At 34.5% G+C, this 17,171-nt stretch overlaps 1 protein-coding gene across 2 annotated transcripts in view; it reads right to left on the reverse strand.

The window, feature by feature from the left end:
• Positions 1-1,651: 1,651 nt before the first annotated feature.
• Positions 1,652-17,171, reverse strand: part of TTC6 (tetratricopeptide repeat domain 6) — a 182,775-nt gene continuing 167,255 nt past the window's right edge. For both annotated transcript variants that reach the window (XM_036239179.1, XM_036239180.1), the window contains 5 exons: positions 14,316-14,526; positions 11,429-11,581; positions 10,403-10,573; positions 2,660-2,885; positions 1,652-2,209 (listed from right to left, as the gene is read on the reverse strand). In XM_036239179.1, the coding sequence (XP_036095072.1) occupies positions 2,079-2,209; positions 2,660-2,885; positions 10,403-10,573; positions 11,429-11,581; positions 14,316-14,526 (892 nt within the window). In that variant the 3' untranslated portion in view covers positions 1,652-2,078. The remainder of the gene's footprint in view (positions 2,210-2,659; positions 2,886-10,402; positions 10,574-11,428; positions 11,582-14,315; positions 14,527-17,171) is intronic.

The raw sequence follows: 17,171 nt of genomic DNA on the forward strand, positions 1-17,171 counted from the left end.
TGTGAGGGAGCAGGAAGTGAGGCAGGGAAGGGAAAAAGCTAACAAAGGAGGTTATATGGTAGGTATTGAGAGGTTCAAGCCAACTGGGAAAGTCAGAGAAAGGTACCCCCAGGAGGCAAGAAAGGTGAAGTGTTTATCTTCCACTGCTCTCTGACATTTGTTGAAGGTAGCTCCTGGTGACATAAACTTCCTTACAGTCTGGTCTGGCCTGTATGGGGACTGAGAGAAATGCCTTATGGAAAGTCATAGCTGTGTGCAGTTGGCACTGTCATTACATACAGAAATCATGAGTTCCCAGGGGATATGGGCCTGGGGACATGTAGCATATTGGCATCATGCTACCATGGCCTTTGGTCTGTATCATTCCTACCTCATGTTATAAGTATTTGTGTGTAATCAGAAAAAATATATATTAAATTACTCATTGTCTTAGCCTGGGTTGCCACAGAGAGGAGAGCCAGAGGCAAATTCTTCTGTACTACAACTTTATCAAGAAGTACGAACCCAGGAAAGCAGGATTAGTGACAGAAGGAAGCGAGGAAGGGAAGACAGAAGCACCAATATGAGGTATGTTTGGAAGCTGGCTGCCAGTATGTACAAACTGCTTCATCTCCCAGACCTGTCCTCCAGGAGGCTATGTAAACTGAGTCTCTATAAGGACACTCCACCAAGAGATGGAAGGGAGAAGAATGTATCTACTTGTTCCCTTCTCCCATTGTCAAAGGATCGCTTGACAGGGATTGAGGTCTGGTGCCCATCTGCAGTGCACATGGGTGGACACCAGAAGGATCCCATGGCCTCCAACATCTCAGCATTGAGATGCCCCAGGGCAGTCGGTGAGTAGATATGCGGCTGTGTAACAGGTAAGGTGTTGCCTGTGGGCGCATGATGTTGGTCTGAATCTCATCTGTGGCCAGGCCTAGGACTAAAGGTCCTGGAGAGGAGCAAAGGCAAGAGGATCTAAGAGGCTAATTAAGTGTGTCTGATTCTCCACCTGAAATAACTCAGGAATGATGACCCTATCCTCATGTGGAACCACATTTCATGGGGAGAAAATCTTCCTGAGAAGTGCGAAGCATGCCCACAGTAGCTTTCAAATTAAAATCAACTTTCCATTGTGAAAAAATGGTACATAAACTAAAATCAAAGAAAGCTGAGTGGATAGAGGTATTTTTTTCCCATGATGTCTGATCTCGATGAAAACAGGTCTCTCAGGAACTGGAAAGGTACTGGAAGGATGAAATTAAGGAAAATAAACTAAGTGAAGCAAGTCTGAATTAGTTAAAATCAGGAAACCTTGTTATTATCAGTGAGATAAAGGAAAGGGATTCTCTAGGTCACTCAAAAGATATTCTATAAAAATTTTTTAGCTGTTTTATTTTTACATGTCAACATCTATGAAGCACTAACTAACTACAAGTATATAGAGATTTTTATATATTTTTATGAATATGCATTAAAGAAGCAGAGGGAACTATCTCAAGGAACCTGGATGCTCGAAACCTTTATAGGCGCTACCCTTGGAAGAGAGCAGCAACAGGAACAAAAGAAATGTGTTAATCTGTTGAGGAATATGAGCTGCAGGAGAATACAGACCTATACAGACATTGTTTAAACAAAGAGACAGGAATTGTGCATGACTTCAGTTTCGTTATAGTCGTCACCTCTGTATTTTTTTTTTAAATCTGGATACTGTGGAATGCATTATGAGTAGGTATTGATAAAAAGGTCGATGACACTTTTTCTACAATCATGCAGTATTATTTCAAAAGGAATTAATTTAAAGAAAATATTTGAAGTGCTAATATACCTTAAGAAATATTCCCATTTAAATTCTGCACCCTATGAAAAAATTCAATTATTGAGTTGTCCCACATATGCAAAAAAATGATCTAAAGATTTTTAAGTTAATATATAACATAAATATAGTTAAAATACATGAAAGGGTTATATAGAAGACTAAACATAATGAATACAATAATGAAGACAGTGCAACCTTGGTTTTAAACAAATAGATTTCAATTTCTAATAGAACAGCTCTTTAAACTGTTACAGAAACCACAGTCTATATAATGAGATCACTGAACGTGGTCTTGAAAATCAAGCGCTTGGTTATAGTCAGCCATAGCTTCCTCAATCATGCCTAGTTTACCACGAACTTCTGCTCTAAGGTTATATACTAGAGCATCATTAGGCTTCAAAGACAGAGCTGTAAAAGAAGAAAATTTCAAGATATGTTTTTATGCTAACATGACCAAATTGTCTCATTTTTAAAAAATAAAAATTTTACAGTATAACAACTTTAATATTATTTATTCAAAAACATTTTTCTTCATATATACTTAATCATTTAGTTAAATTTAAAATATTGAATCTTCCTAAGAAATTAACTTGGGGAAACACCGTACATCTTTCTTTGAAAAGCTGACAATGTTTGTATACAATTTCCCTTATAATTTTCTATATCTTCACTTCCCAATGTTATAAGTTATTACATAAAGGAGCCCATATTAATTACATTAAATATATGGTGTAGAAAAACATTAATTCCAATGTAAGTTATCTAGACAAATAAACGTGATGGTTTTATACTTTTGTTACTTAAAAACAAACACATCAACCACTGTAAACGTACCCAAAACATTACAAAAAAATATACCTTTACTTAGGTCTTCTTCAGCTAGTTCATATTGCTTTAAACAACAGTAGAGCTGTGCTCTGTTAAAATATACTGCAGCCCAAAAGGGACAGTTTTCAACGACATTTGCAAAATCTTCTCTTGCTTCTTCATACTTCTTTAATATTGTATTTGCGATAGCTCGATTCATCATAGCACATTTATTTTCTGGATCAAATTGTAAAGCCTTTGAGAAGTAGTCACTGGCCTATAAAATATAAAGATAATCATTTGAATATATTTTAATTGGCAGTTATACAGCAATTCGAAGCACTTTTACTCTTAATTTAAAATTCAGACCAGTGGCATATCAAGAGAGTAGTAGAAGCACTTTACCCTAGATATGGATGATAAGGATGTGAATTTTCTGTAGAGAATGTAAAAAAATAATAAAACTAACCAACAGTTGGTCTTCTTTATGTTATCACCACATGTAGGCAAATCTAGACAATGTCAGTGGACCAGTGCCAGGGTCTTGATCAATGACAAAGTGGAAATTTTTAAAAAATGAGTTCTTTACCACAAAAGCTTGAGATGCTGATTAGACACATTACCACTCAAGATGGGAATCTCTTCTCTAACTCCATGATGGATGAAATTTTGGCTCCTACTTTAAAACTTAACCTAAAGGAAAAGTCAGTTTTCACAATTAAGCTTGTTCTCTCTGATTACTTACCACTCTATTTTCCCCCAATAATCACAATCTGACTTCTACCTACTTCCCCCTCTTCTATGAGCTCTACTCTTGTCGAAGATGTCCTCAGCACAATGGACATTTTCTAGTTCTTTTCTTCAGTGACATTTCTGTGGCATGAACATTCTTGATCTGTCCTCTCTTCTTAAACTTCTCTCTGAGACAGAGTGTCTCTTTGGTTTTTCTCCTACCTCTCTGATCATCTTTCGGTATCCTTCAATGAACTATTCTTTTCTTTTTCCCAGGGATTTGTCCTCAGTTTACTTTCATTGTGGGTGAAATGAAATGCTGATAGCATGGCGGCCAGGTACCAGACCATGGAGCCAGATTTCCAGGTTCAAACCCTGGCTCTACCACTTGTTATCCCTATGTCTTTGGATGAGCGACTAAAGCTCTTTTTTCCTCACCTTTTCTCATTTGTAAAATGGAGATAACAAATAGAACACTACTGCCAGTGTAGCTGTAAGAATTAAGTGAGCTAATAGTAAAGCACTGAGAATGATATGCAGAATCTAGTAAGGACTCAATTGTTATTAGTATATTATTTTTTTCCAGTGTCTACAAATGAAGATACATCATAGCCCTCAGGCAATCCTCCATGAACTTGGCTGCCTATGGCTTTTGAGAGGCAATTAGATCCAGATTCTATAACCCATCTCATCCCAGGAAGCTGCAGTTAAGTGCAGTTTAAGCATCTGTTAAGATGGCAGCAGAATTGACACTCTTCTGTGAAGAGCTCAAAAAGAATTTACTCCTAAAGAGTAGTCTAGACTCAGAATCATCAGAAATAAGGCAAAAGAATGACTCCAAGACTCCAAGCGGGGCCAAGACTTCCTTGAAAAAGCAATTTAGTCTTCATTTTAATTCACCAATAAATGATCGATAAAAGTGACCCAATTATACATCATAACAGCATGACCTCAATCAGATAGAAGCAAACATCTACTTCACCTAAAATAATAAAACTTAGTAAAATACAATAGTATACCTAACTTTGAAAAATGTAATTTTCTATGACAGCTTTCAAATAAATTACTTAGAAATGAAAGCCTATAATTTATTGAGGTTACTTGAAGTACAGTAATAATAACTATGAAGCAATTAAAGGCCAAAGACACCAACCGCAATGGGTGGCCTTAATTTTTTAACAATTGGTCTAATGCCCTCACATTTGTACTTAATTAGAAAGCAGATACAATTATGTTTTAGTAAGTCACCAGCAGTTCATGATGCATACAAGTAGCTCATCTAAATGTGGTTTAAAATCATTAACTCACTAACTAATGATAAAAGAAGCTAGAACACATACATGTTTTAACCCTCCAGAGGTTATTTAATCTGTTAAGAGAGATTTTCTCCTCCTGACCCTAAATCTTCTTTCCAGTACAGTCAGAAACAAAGGCGAAGAGAAGCAGAGAATATAAGAATATTCTCCACAGAGTGGCTTAGAACACACTAAAATAGCTGAGTAACTACTTTCCAAGTCTGCTTATCTCTGGAGGGAGTGTGCACTGTGAAGCCCAAGCATCCAATATATCAAGACAGAGGACAGAATGTACTTTAGATGAAATATTTGCCCAGCTAATGTGATCCCAGTCGTGAAGAAATAGAGCCATACTAAAAAAAAAAAAAAAAAAAAAAACCCCACATATCAGATCTAACCAAATAGTTTCATACATGATACCCAGAGAGTTATTAAAGACAAATACATTTAAAATGTGAGTGTCTCCTTCTCATGTGGATCCTAAATCTTTCTGGAAACAGAAAATTGTCCCTGGCACTATATTGTCTTAATTTCACTAACTCCACAATACAGAGAGACATTGCTAGGACCCAGCCAGAGAGTGCTCTGAGCTTGATGAAATTTAAGGCAATTGACCCTGGCTTGTTAGCCTGGGGAAACATTAGCCTTCCAGCTGTCCGCCGAAGTCTGAGCTTCGAAAATCTCATTCATGCCTTACAGAATTATACCTTCAAAAATTCTCTGTCCCAGCATCGAGCTTCACCACTGATGTCAACCAGGCTCATCATAGGGGTCAGCAAGTTGTTCAGGGTATGACCTAACTTGAGAAAGAATAACAGCTAAACTAAGACAATGGCAGAAGACACGGAATGGAAGGAACGTGTTTGAGAAAAAAATAAGAAACAAAACTGACAGGATTAGATGAAGGAGGTGAGGAAGAAAAAGTTATGGTTGATGCTGATGTTTCTACTCAACTGACTTTATATAAGATGACATCTTGAATTGAGAGAGGATATATATGAAGAAGTACTGGACTAGAAGCGGAGGATATAGAATTTTTTTTTTTTTTTTTTTTTTAGTTCTAATGCACTTGTAAAATGTCCAGTTTTAGCCACAGGTGATAAATATTGGTTAGGAGCTCAGAAGAAAGGTGGAGGCTGACCTTCAGTATAAGCCATGGGTATAGACAGGCTTTCTGAGTGAGAAAATATAGGGAGAAGAAGAAAGAGTGTGATTCCTGGCCCTAAAGAGCATACAATCTAATTGGAGTGAGAAGGTATGAGATGAACACACAGAAACAATTGTGATGTGACACCAAATAGTACTGAATCTGTATGGAAAAAATTGTATATGAAGCAGTATAGAGTTAAGATCTCACTTTAAGTTCATAAGTACAAACCTCAAATGAGAACTTAATGTCGTTAGGTAGGTAATCCTACCACACTTCCATAGTGTGCTCACCCTACCACTCTCTAAAACAACCATTTCTCATTTTCTCTTTTCTCCTCAAAACTCTTAGCTACTCTCTTCCCCTTTTTAACTATCCACCGTTACTCTTAACTAATAATGGATACTTGTATTCTATGGAGAAAATATAATCAATAGGAATGTTTACCATCAAAATCTACTGATCTACATTCAACTGTGCCCCAACTCTCCATCATGACATAATGCATCCCGTCTCCTGCTCTATTCAAGAGCCACCCTTGCAACTTTCAAACTCTAACTCCAGTAAATCCTCAAAGATTCTGATCTTAATTATCTCTGCCACACTCTTGCATTAACAATTTCTCCCTTTCTACTAGATTCTTCTCATTAACAGAGGAACATGAATCAATAGCCCTCATCTTAAAAAACAAAAACAAAACAAAACAAAAAAAAACCATATTTTATCCCACTCTAGCTAGCACCCCCATTTCACTACTCCTCTTTACAGAAGAATTTCTTGAACCAGTTGAACTGTCTCTAATTCTTCACTTTGCATTTTCTTCACAACCCTTTCCACTCAAGCTTCTGCCTCCACTGCTATTCCAACAATGTGCTTGCCAAAGTCACGAATGACTTCTTCCATCCTCCTCTTGCTTGACTTCTCAGCAGGATTTGACATGGGGCACATTTCTCTTCTTAAAGCACTTCATTCTTGAGGTAATATCAGACACTCCTGCTTTTCTTCTTATCATCCTGGCTGGATGCTCCCTTCTCAGACTACTTTCTGGCATCTCTTCCCTATTTCACTTCTAAATATTTGTCCTTGAACCCCTCCTCTCCACCTGCACTATCTACCCAGGTAATCTTCTATAGTCTCACCAAAATGCTAATACTGATATAATAATGTATATATGAGACCGTTTTAGGCATTTATCACTACAAATATTTTCTTATGTATTTTCCATTTCTTCCCTCAATAAAATATAAGCTACATCATAAAACAATCTTTCCTTATCTTGTTCAGCTCTGTATCTTCAAGGTGTTTATAAAAGTTCAGCACATGGTGGGTACATTGCAAATATGTGGAGACTGAAAGAATTAAGAGTAGGTGAAAACAGAAAATATCTGCTGAATTTTTCCAGCAAAATACAGACACAAACCATAGCCTCTTTGTACATAAAGGTGACCTAAAGGTCATTTTGTTAAGGAGTATGGTGACGGTATTGGGTGGTGAAGAAAAATATAGAGATGACAGTTCTCAAAAAACACAAGCAATTAAAACAACTTTTTTAAAAAATGTGTACATTGTTTTAAAAGGGTTGTGAAAAATGCAGAGGAACACAGGGCTTGTGGGGGAAGCCTTCCCAAACAAAGCTAGGCTAGACAGGTCATAGTGTAAAGTCTTTTGCTATAGCATCAGAGGGAGCCCAACTTGAACAGTTATCTTGGTCCATACCCTGTTTGCCACAAGAATCTCTGCTATTAGACTAGGAAAATAATTTATCTCATTCAAATATGAACAACATAAAAGTAATGTGCCTACCTTCATTATAAAAACAAGGATGAAAAATAACTTAATTTTTGGAAATATAAAAACTCACCAGACAAAGAGTAAATGCTATAATCTAGATAAAAACTATAACATAACATTTCAAAATGAACTAGGAAAGAATTGTTAAAGAAGCAATTGTATTTAAGAAAAAAAGCTTAAAAAAGCCTGAATTGTAAGGTCCACATGCAGATAAATAGATGCCTCAGAAAATATGGTAGAGATTTAAAAGAGAGATTTGAAGAAGACAATGAAAATGAAAAAGAAATTGAAAGATTAAGAAATGAGAAAAAAAAATTGACATATAGAAGTCAAAGAACATCAAATAAATATATATATCAAATATATATAGACACACACACACACACACACACACACACACACACATATAATGAATATTCCCAATGAAACAGAAAAAATTTTTTCCCACTGAATTCAACAAAATTTCTCTGATACCTACATATTGAAACATACACTGTGTACTTGATAACTCCAACCCTAATGGCCATGTCTAAGATATGCCTTGGTAAACTTTTTTTTACTTAAAAAAAATCTTTGGTTATTCTAACAAAAAGAAGTCAAAAAAAAAACCCACAAAAATCATGTTCGCATCAGGCTTCTTGACATGAACATATAGACAACAACAAAAAACAGACAACAGAAGACGCTCAAGAAAGAAGTGGGTCAGGAATTTTAAACCCAGACATGACTCCTTAAGATACAAAGGCTACAGGCAAACAGGTATGAAAAAAATCAAGAAATATTGTTTTTATGAGCTCTTTCTCAGGACTCCACTAGAGCACTAATCTCAGACAACCAAGAAATGGTTGGTTGGGGGGGAAACTTTGGCAAAAAGCCTGGTGATGAGAATTGAATATATTTAACTGAAATACTAAAACTAAAATTTGAAATAAGAATAACAAAACAGTATGCAAATATTAAATCCTTTGGCAGTGAGGGGACCATGAAACTCACAGCAAAATGGGAGAACAGAGACAGTGAAATGAAAACTGACATAATAAGCTTGGTATATAAGAATATAAATATAAACACTTTTTAAAAGAAAATATTATTAACTTAAATTAAATAAAAGAGAGGAGTAAGGGAAGAGGAGATTAAAGGTAATTTTATTGTTCATAGTAAAGAAACTAAAGACATAAATGAAGGGTATAAAGGTATGCCTAGGAAGGTCATCACTAGAGAGAGCAAAACTGTAAACCTTCCTAAATATCAGAAAAACTGAAAAAAATAAATAAATAAACCCCCAAACAAAATACTTTTAAAATAACTGAAAACAACAACAACAAAATGATATAAAAATAATGAAACTAAGGCCAAATATACTGATTATGCTGAAATGTAAATGGGTTTGACTAGCTTATTAAAAAATTTTTTAAATTGGCTTCTAAAGCAAAATCCAGCTCTATGCTATATAAAAGAGACATCTAAAACAAAGCATCCTAAATGTTGAAAGTAAAAAGAAGAACAAAGGAATACCAAGTAAAAGCAAACCAAATGAAATCAGAGGTCACAATCTTTATATCAGATAAAGTAGAATTTATTCCAAAGAGCCTTAAAAGGGACAAAAAAAAGTCATTTATAATGCTGAAGGCTACAATTTGTAATGCATATGTAATATATACAAATATCTATACATGAATTGATGCAGTGGCAATTTTCATAAAGCAGATATTATAAGAAATATAAAGAAAACCATATAGGCTCACACCAATGATGGGATACTTAAATATCCTTGGACTTTCCCAGTCTAAGATAAACCAAATGAAAAAAAAATAGATATTGACTAATTAAAAATATAATTAATAAAGTAGAGTTTATATATGTACTTTAACTCTATATCCTGATAGTAAAAACTCTTCTTCGAAAAGGCCCCCAGAATATTTTTTAAATTGGCATATATTAGACCACATTAAAATTCAATAAATACCAAAATTAGAATATATAAAAGCCCTTCTACCTGGACAGTTTAAATGCCTATGAATTTATTCTTGAGTCAAAGAGAAAATAAAATTATAGGTGCAAGATTTGGGGAAAATAACAACTAAACTATCGAAGACCAAAAGTACTGCTAAAAGCAGTACTTGAGGAAAGGGCATAACCTTAATAATTTATCACAATAGAAACTAATGGATGACAATAGATGAATTTAGCTTCTGACTCAAAAAGATAGACAAATAATAAGGTAAATTGAAGAAAAACTGGACAAAAGAGTAAATACAGATTTTAAAAATTAGAATTTGAATCATTTAAATGCATGACAGTTCAAATAAAATAAATTTAAAATGTAAAAAATATCATCTGATAACCCAACACTTTTATTTCATATATTATGAGAGATTAAGACATCATAAAACCAGAACTAACATTCAGATAACCTTTCTCTCAGTAAGTAACTGAACTCTAAAAAAGGTAGAAATTAAGTCGAGTTAGATAATCACATCATAAAAGAAGTCTTGAAAGAAGTCTAAGATTTGGCCAAGTGGACACAAAGTGCAGAGGATTCCAGGCTGGCAACTGGCCACGATGACTAGCAAGGCATTTGTTGATACTCGGGTAGTCCAAAACAATGTTTACTGGACAAATGTTGAATGGTTGTTGTTAATGAGGAGAAGAAATCCATAGAGTTTAAACATTTAAAAAAAAATTATAAACATTCTTTTGAAATAGAACTTTTTTTTAAGACGAGCTGATGAATGATTAGCCTGTAATATAAAAATTGTATGTTGAAACTATATATACCAAAGAAAGCATTTAGTGTTAAAAAGAAAATGGTAAGGAAATTCACATTACCTGGGAAAACTGTCTGTGGTGAAGGTAGATATTTCCCGCATTAAAGTAAGCCAGTGAGTAGGTGGGGTTTAAAGAAACTGCTGCTTGATAGTCTTTCATTGCATTCTGTTGCTGACCCATAAACTCATGAATCACACCACGATTTGTTAAGAACTCTGCTGTAGTGTTCATCTGCAATATAACAGTATGAATATTTAGCATCTGGGAATAGTATTTATCTCCAATTTCATGTCTGCAAAAATGAATGTTAAGAAATCTACATGTGGGAAACCAGTAATTTTGTAGTTCAGGTGAGAAACCCCATTAGAGCAAATATTTTGAGAAAGGATGAGTGTAAAATTGGTTCAATGTTAACGCTTTGTTGTTGATTTGGTTGTACTAAAACAAATAATTTTAGAGTTTTACTCAGTTCCTTTCCAAAGAACAGACAGAGGCAAAAAGTGTTTCGGTTTAGCTCTGTTAAAGCCGAAGAAGAAATTAAATAGTTTATGTTTATTTGTCCTGAGCAGTGGCACTTATCTTTCAGCTCTTTTTTCATCTCGAATATTACAATATCTACTTGAATCTGTAGCTATAGATCCAAAATATAGGGGAAAAAAGGAGATTCTCTATCACTGTACACAAAACCTAAGATTTTTATTTGCCATTTCACTACAGAAGAATCTGGGAGTTTACTTAGTTCTTTCTTTAGTTCCTTCAAACCCAGAACATTATTTTAGTTTTTGCGTTTATTTTTTATTACTAAATAATTTTCATGTCCCAAGAAAATATAAATTACATTTGCTGTTCAGAATCAACATTTATCAGGAATTTAGTTTTTGAATTTTAAATGCATTTAGGTTATAAACTTGGTAAGCCATAATAACACTTTACTATGAGAATCTCCCGGAACAATAACATCAAAAATACAAATGTTGTGTTCTCTACAAGTCATTTTAAAAAAGTAACAGAGAACTTTTTACTTGACCCTATTAATTGATGGTATTAATTTATGTTAATGATAATATAATCTAAGTGGATTTTTACCTTTATGGCCATATTAATATCCTGCATGGCAGCAAAATTATCACTCATCTGAAGACAGACAACAGCTCTTCCTTCGTAGGCTAGGTAGCTCTTTGGATCAACTTCTGTGGCAATGGTAAAGTGGTGCCAAGCTTTCTGGAATTTTTCTTGGGCCTAAAATAATTTTCCATTTACGTGAAGTTGAAAATTACCCATAAAATGACAAATGTTTATGAGTCCAACTTAATCAAATAAGACCTTTAGTAAGGGCATATTTATATTGTGCTAAACCTAAGATTTTTTAAAAGGAAATAGGCTATACAATGATCGCATCCAATAGACTAATTGCTGATTATTTAAGCTGAAATTTTAATCAAAATAAATCCAATTGTCCCAGTCATCTTTGATACCAATCTTAGACCACATAAAATCATGGCCCCCATGTGAAACACCAATGCTTTAAACAATCACCACAAAATTTACACTGAGCTCTGCACACATAGGCAGGGACAGTATTTATTTGCTTAGCATCGAAACTCCAGTTATACATAATATACATAATAAAATAAATATGTGTTGAGTAAATAAACACATGAACTACTGGTATAAAACCTATTTTGATAAATTGTACCAGCATCTGAAATTTCTGGATCGCTGTACATATTCTTTGGAAAATTCATGCAAACATACCAAGCACCAAATGGAAAATAAGAAAAAAGGTCAAGAGAGGGGCACTATTTATAGAATGATGTCAGAGTATTTCCTGGAGAAGACCAACTGGCAACTAAATACCTCATCACAGGAAGGCAGTGAATTGATCAATTCAGCATGGTCCAGGGACTGTCCTTTATTTATTCTCATGGGCTCAAAAGCCCAACTTGTCAGAATCTCAGCAGCTGACTCACACTAACCCAGCTGAGCCCAGTAACGCTTGCATAAAACTAATAAGAAATATAATTAATAGGGTAACTAGACACTGTTTTTCTACCAGTAAATCTTTTCCCTCTGGGCAAATTATATGAAATTCAATATCATCATCACAAGTTTGTTTGATAAACAAGGAATCAGGCAAATTGAGGTTAGGTTATTAGAATATTAAGCTGCAAATGACCTTGCATTGGGATTATATCTCTCTGTTCTTGACATCTGTTTCGCTCAGTTCTATATCCTTAGTGCTAGGCACATAGTAGGGAAATCTGTAGTATTTGTTGAAAAAAACGTCACTCTTTCCCCTGAACAGGATTTGGATGGGCCTCTGTAACTCTCCTTTTTCAGCTCTTTCCTGATTCAGTTCTTCCTCATGCCAGTTGATATATACCAAGTAAGATCTTCATAAAACACAAATCTGATGTCACTGCCCTGATTAGAGATATTCACATTTTCAACTGGCTTGTAAGGCCTTCACCTCCAGTCATTATTCAATTATCTAGTCTCATTTCACATCATTCTCCCTTGCCCATAACATTCCATCTTCTGGGTCCTCTGTCTCTTTCTCTGTCTGGGACACTGCATCCTAGCCCGACTCCTACCCCTGACTAATTACTAGTCTTTCACACCTCAAGTTGAATGTTAGTTTCTCAAAAAGCCCTCCCTTACCTCTCAAACACAGCTAGGTTCTCCTTTTATAAATTTTCCCCAAACCTATCCTTTTCCTTTCTTATGCATATAATTAATTATTCATAATATTGCTTCATGCTCATCCCTCCACTAAGTAGTAAACTCTACAAGAAAAACCAAGTATAATTTGTTCATTGCTGTATCCCTAGGCCTAGATCAGTTCCTGTTCCATACTAGGTGCTCAGTAAAAGCCTGTTGGATGCAGTAAGAGAGAACACATTTCATTGGATTGCAGTCAGCTCTAACTGTTGGGAGTCATCCTGTCCCTTTAAACAGACTTTGCAAATTTTTACTGTGATCCAATAATGGCTAACTCTATGGTTAACTCTCAGAAGGCAATCTTATTTTCCTTATTAATAAGTTCTTGGGTATATCTCAATATACCCACCAAACCCAACAACCACCTCCATTATTATTAGTCTGAGATCAGCCAAACTCACTTATTTTTAAATGAAAAAAAAAAATCAACTGTAATGGCAGATTATTAAGAGGAATTTCTGAAAGTCGTAATAATCCGAACATATTTTTGCCCATTATTCAAATTTTTTTAATATTAAAAGAAATTTAAAAAAAGTGTTAGATTATTCAGTTCCTTTCTATAGAAAATATAGCACTTTCAGCACCTTATTCCAAGAATGTCACTACATTTTTTACTAGTGCAAACAGCTTGGTGAGTGCATGGGCCAATTCTGAGTGTCCCCAAGAAGCCTTAGAAACTTGCTCGGCAACACAGTAGCACTCTTCCACCTTGCTGAAAGGCAAATGCTTGATATCTTGCCTTCCCGCTATGTTCTAATTCACTGCCATTTGGAAGATGACCTGAAGTCAGAAGTCCCTGTGTAATGGTTGTCTGACGTACTGCATGGCTGGAGTCCGCTTCAAAACTTTCATATATTGTTTATTCCCTTTTGCTTTTCACTAATTCAATAAATAGGACAAAACCTATGGAGCTCAGGTATGAGCTAGTAAAACATATGTTAGCCAGGTTCTTATATGTGATACTCATGAAACAATTTTAAAAGTTGTCTATAAGTGTGGGGGTGAGGTAGAAAGGGGTACAGGCATTAAAGACACTCAAGTTCAAAAGATCCTCATCTCACTAGCACAGGCTCCCTGAAACTAGTTAAATCCCTGCTTCCCACTGTAACTCTGGATACTAACAGTAAGAGAAAGGTAAAATGTTCCTAACCAAAGAAATAGCATGTATCCCCATCGCCAGTAAAGGGCCAAATATATTCTTGCTCTTGCCTAAAAGGTGCTTTCATGACCTAAAATGTTCTTATATAATTACCTGCAGATTATAGCCTAAACTAATTCTTGCTTTTATATATGTTGGATCAAAATGCAATGCTCTCAGAAAGTCCTTCTGTGCTTGCTTGGTGGCTTCATTGTGACCATATTCCATGTAAGAATTTCCCCGTCCAACGTAAGCATCCAGAAAACATGGGTTAATATTAATAGCCCAGGTGAAGAAATTGACAGCTTCTTCAAACTCCTTATTTCTGAAAACAAATGAAAATATTGATGCTTTCTCATGAATTATCTAAGTGCTTTCTTGTATATGTTTTTATAAAGATTTGCATGGACCTTTATAAAAAAATCTTTCTTTTTTATTATCCATCATAGGAAGTAAGTACATAAGTCTTTATGACCTCAGGAAGTCTAACAGGTTCTTTGAAGATTATGGTAAAAGGAAAATGGGGAAGTAGGAACCAATTTTATACCAGAATATGCTGGAATGATGTTCTAGAGGGTTTTTGGGGTTTTTTTTCAGAATTTTAAAAGGCTGAATGGCCTTCCTGAAGCTGTTTATAACAGCTCTCAGTGGCCAATATGATAAAAAAAATAATGATCAGCTATTATTGATGAATCACACTATTTAAATCAAATTATAATAAATGTATACATATTTAACATTTCTTTATAAAATGAAAGGAACCTAATTTTTATCATACAGGAGTCCTTACTTCAGATCTTCTATAAAGACAGGTGCTTCTTTTTGGACACCAGGAAAGAAGAGAAAAAGAAGAAAAATACATTTTATTTATTAACTTGTGAATATATGTGACTAAATGATAACTCTCCTTTTCTTCCCTATTATTCTCTTGAGGTAAAGTAAGGGCTGGTGATGGAATCAAATATTTCTTCATAAAGGAGTAACTTTTTCATCTCATATGCATATCTAATCATTGTATTTAATCTCCATCAGCATGGAGAAAGCTATTTTCTATACCTATCTAATTATCAGCACTAATGTTTAACAAGCATCCAGTCTGTTCTAAGTAAGTAATCATTAAACTTTAATGCTGGAAAGGGACCTTGAAAGCTCCCTAGCAAGCTCTTCAAAGCAAATGATGACTAAAAATCAAGTCCAGAGGAGGTGACACTGTCAAAGCCAGAGGCCCCCCAGCTCCCTGCCACTATAGAAACAGCAATTTCATGTTTCTGAAGATGTGTATATCACACAGTGTCCTGGAGATCGAAGCTCTTTATAAATAACCACATGACAGTTAGACAATGGAAAAATATGGTAGAGTATCCATGTTATGTCAGGATATATGTTCATTGATATATAAATCATTAAGCATTAGTTACCAAAAATATTAAATTAGTTTTTCTAAAAGAAAGCATGTTTGTATCGAACAATATGATCACTGACAGAAGGTGTATGATTCTCATTTGAGTGTCCATTGACTATGGATCATGTACTGAGCTTGCAGGCTGGGCCACAGATGCAAAGGCCCACTGCACTTTCTAAATTAATCACATACATGACCAAATGTGCCCTACAGAGTTGTTCAAATAAATCATAAATACCTCCAAAAGCTAAAGAATGTGGCTTGCAGAGTCAAAGATTCAAAAATCTTTTATGCAAATATAAGAAAAGTAAAATAAATGTTTTGCAGCAAAAAAGTAGATGGGACACATAACTGAGTAATCAGGCTCTCCCTGTGACTTTTTTTTTCCATCTGAAGGTGGTTCTCAAAGAGATCTAAAAATTAACTCTACCATAACATTCTTAGTGACCAAATTGGGCAACAAGTAGGATATTCAGCCTAAGGAATGTTGTCTCCTAGCAACCACAAGAGTGAGAACCAGAGATATACAAAGGCATACTTCAAAAGTCTGCAACCCCATGAGTTCAAAGATCAAAGCTCTAAAATTTAAATATTTATTTCTTTATTTTAAAATTTCCAAATGGGAAAATTTTTACTTTCTCCACTGTAATACACTAATAATGAATCTCAATACTTAGAAATTATCCTGCTGTGATATAAAGGCAAAAATATTTTTCATGAAAAATATAACCAATCATTAAACATTTCTTATTGTAAAATTTAGTAAAACTCTTAAAATTTAAAACACATGGAATTGAGACTGTGCGTTATCAGGGATTTACTGTTGATTTAAATTCTATTTTTATTAAAGGACAAAAGAGATTCCAGTCGGCTGATGAAAGTTGGTTATTTGGAATTGCAAAGCAGTATCAGCTTAAGAAGTCTCTGCCATACAGTATATTCAGTGATTACATTTCATGAAAGAGATTGAGAACTGACACACGGAGAAATTTACTGACTCTAATAGTTGCCAAACGTAGGAATGAGGTTGAGAGAAATTTTGGAATCTGTTTTTAATTTTAAGAAAATGCAATGACCTCAGACATTTTTGGTCTGTATTCACCCACCAAAACAAACACATCAGTCATCATTTTGCATCTCTTTTTAAGAATGACAATTATTTAAAGAGATGGATTGTATAAAGATTACTGGATTAAAATAGACAATGCTGTGACTATCTTTTGCTGTCTTTATAAAATAAAGGGTCCTAGTTTAGGTCTTTAGATCCAAAGACACCTTCACAAGTTCCAGTTATTATATCACGATGTTCATAAAATAAAAAATCTAACTATCGTAGGAAAATGCAGCAGTGCTATCTATGCCCTCAAAGGGGGAAAAAATTTTGACTTCCTCATTCATTTGAACTATGTCTATTTTCTGAGTTAGATATTTATATAGTCTAGTCTATGTAATTTATAAACTATCCTAATTTCCCCTTCAAATTAATAACTATTGTTTCTCTCTTGAAAAATAATGCTGTAAGCTATTACTTAACCAAATATATTTTATCACACATTGAAATCTTCATA

The sequence above is a fragment of the Rousettus aegyptiacus genome, unplaced genomic scaffold (genome assembly GCF_014176215.1).
Source record: "Rousettus aegyptiacus isolate mRouAeg1 unplaced genomic scaffold, mRouAeg1.p scaffold_m13_p_3, whole genome shotgun sequence".
In the NCBI taxonomy this organism is placed as follows: domain Eukaryota; kingdom Metazoa; phylum Chordata; class Mammalia; order Chiroptera; family Pteropodidae; genus Rousettus; species Rousettus aegyptiacus.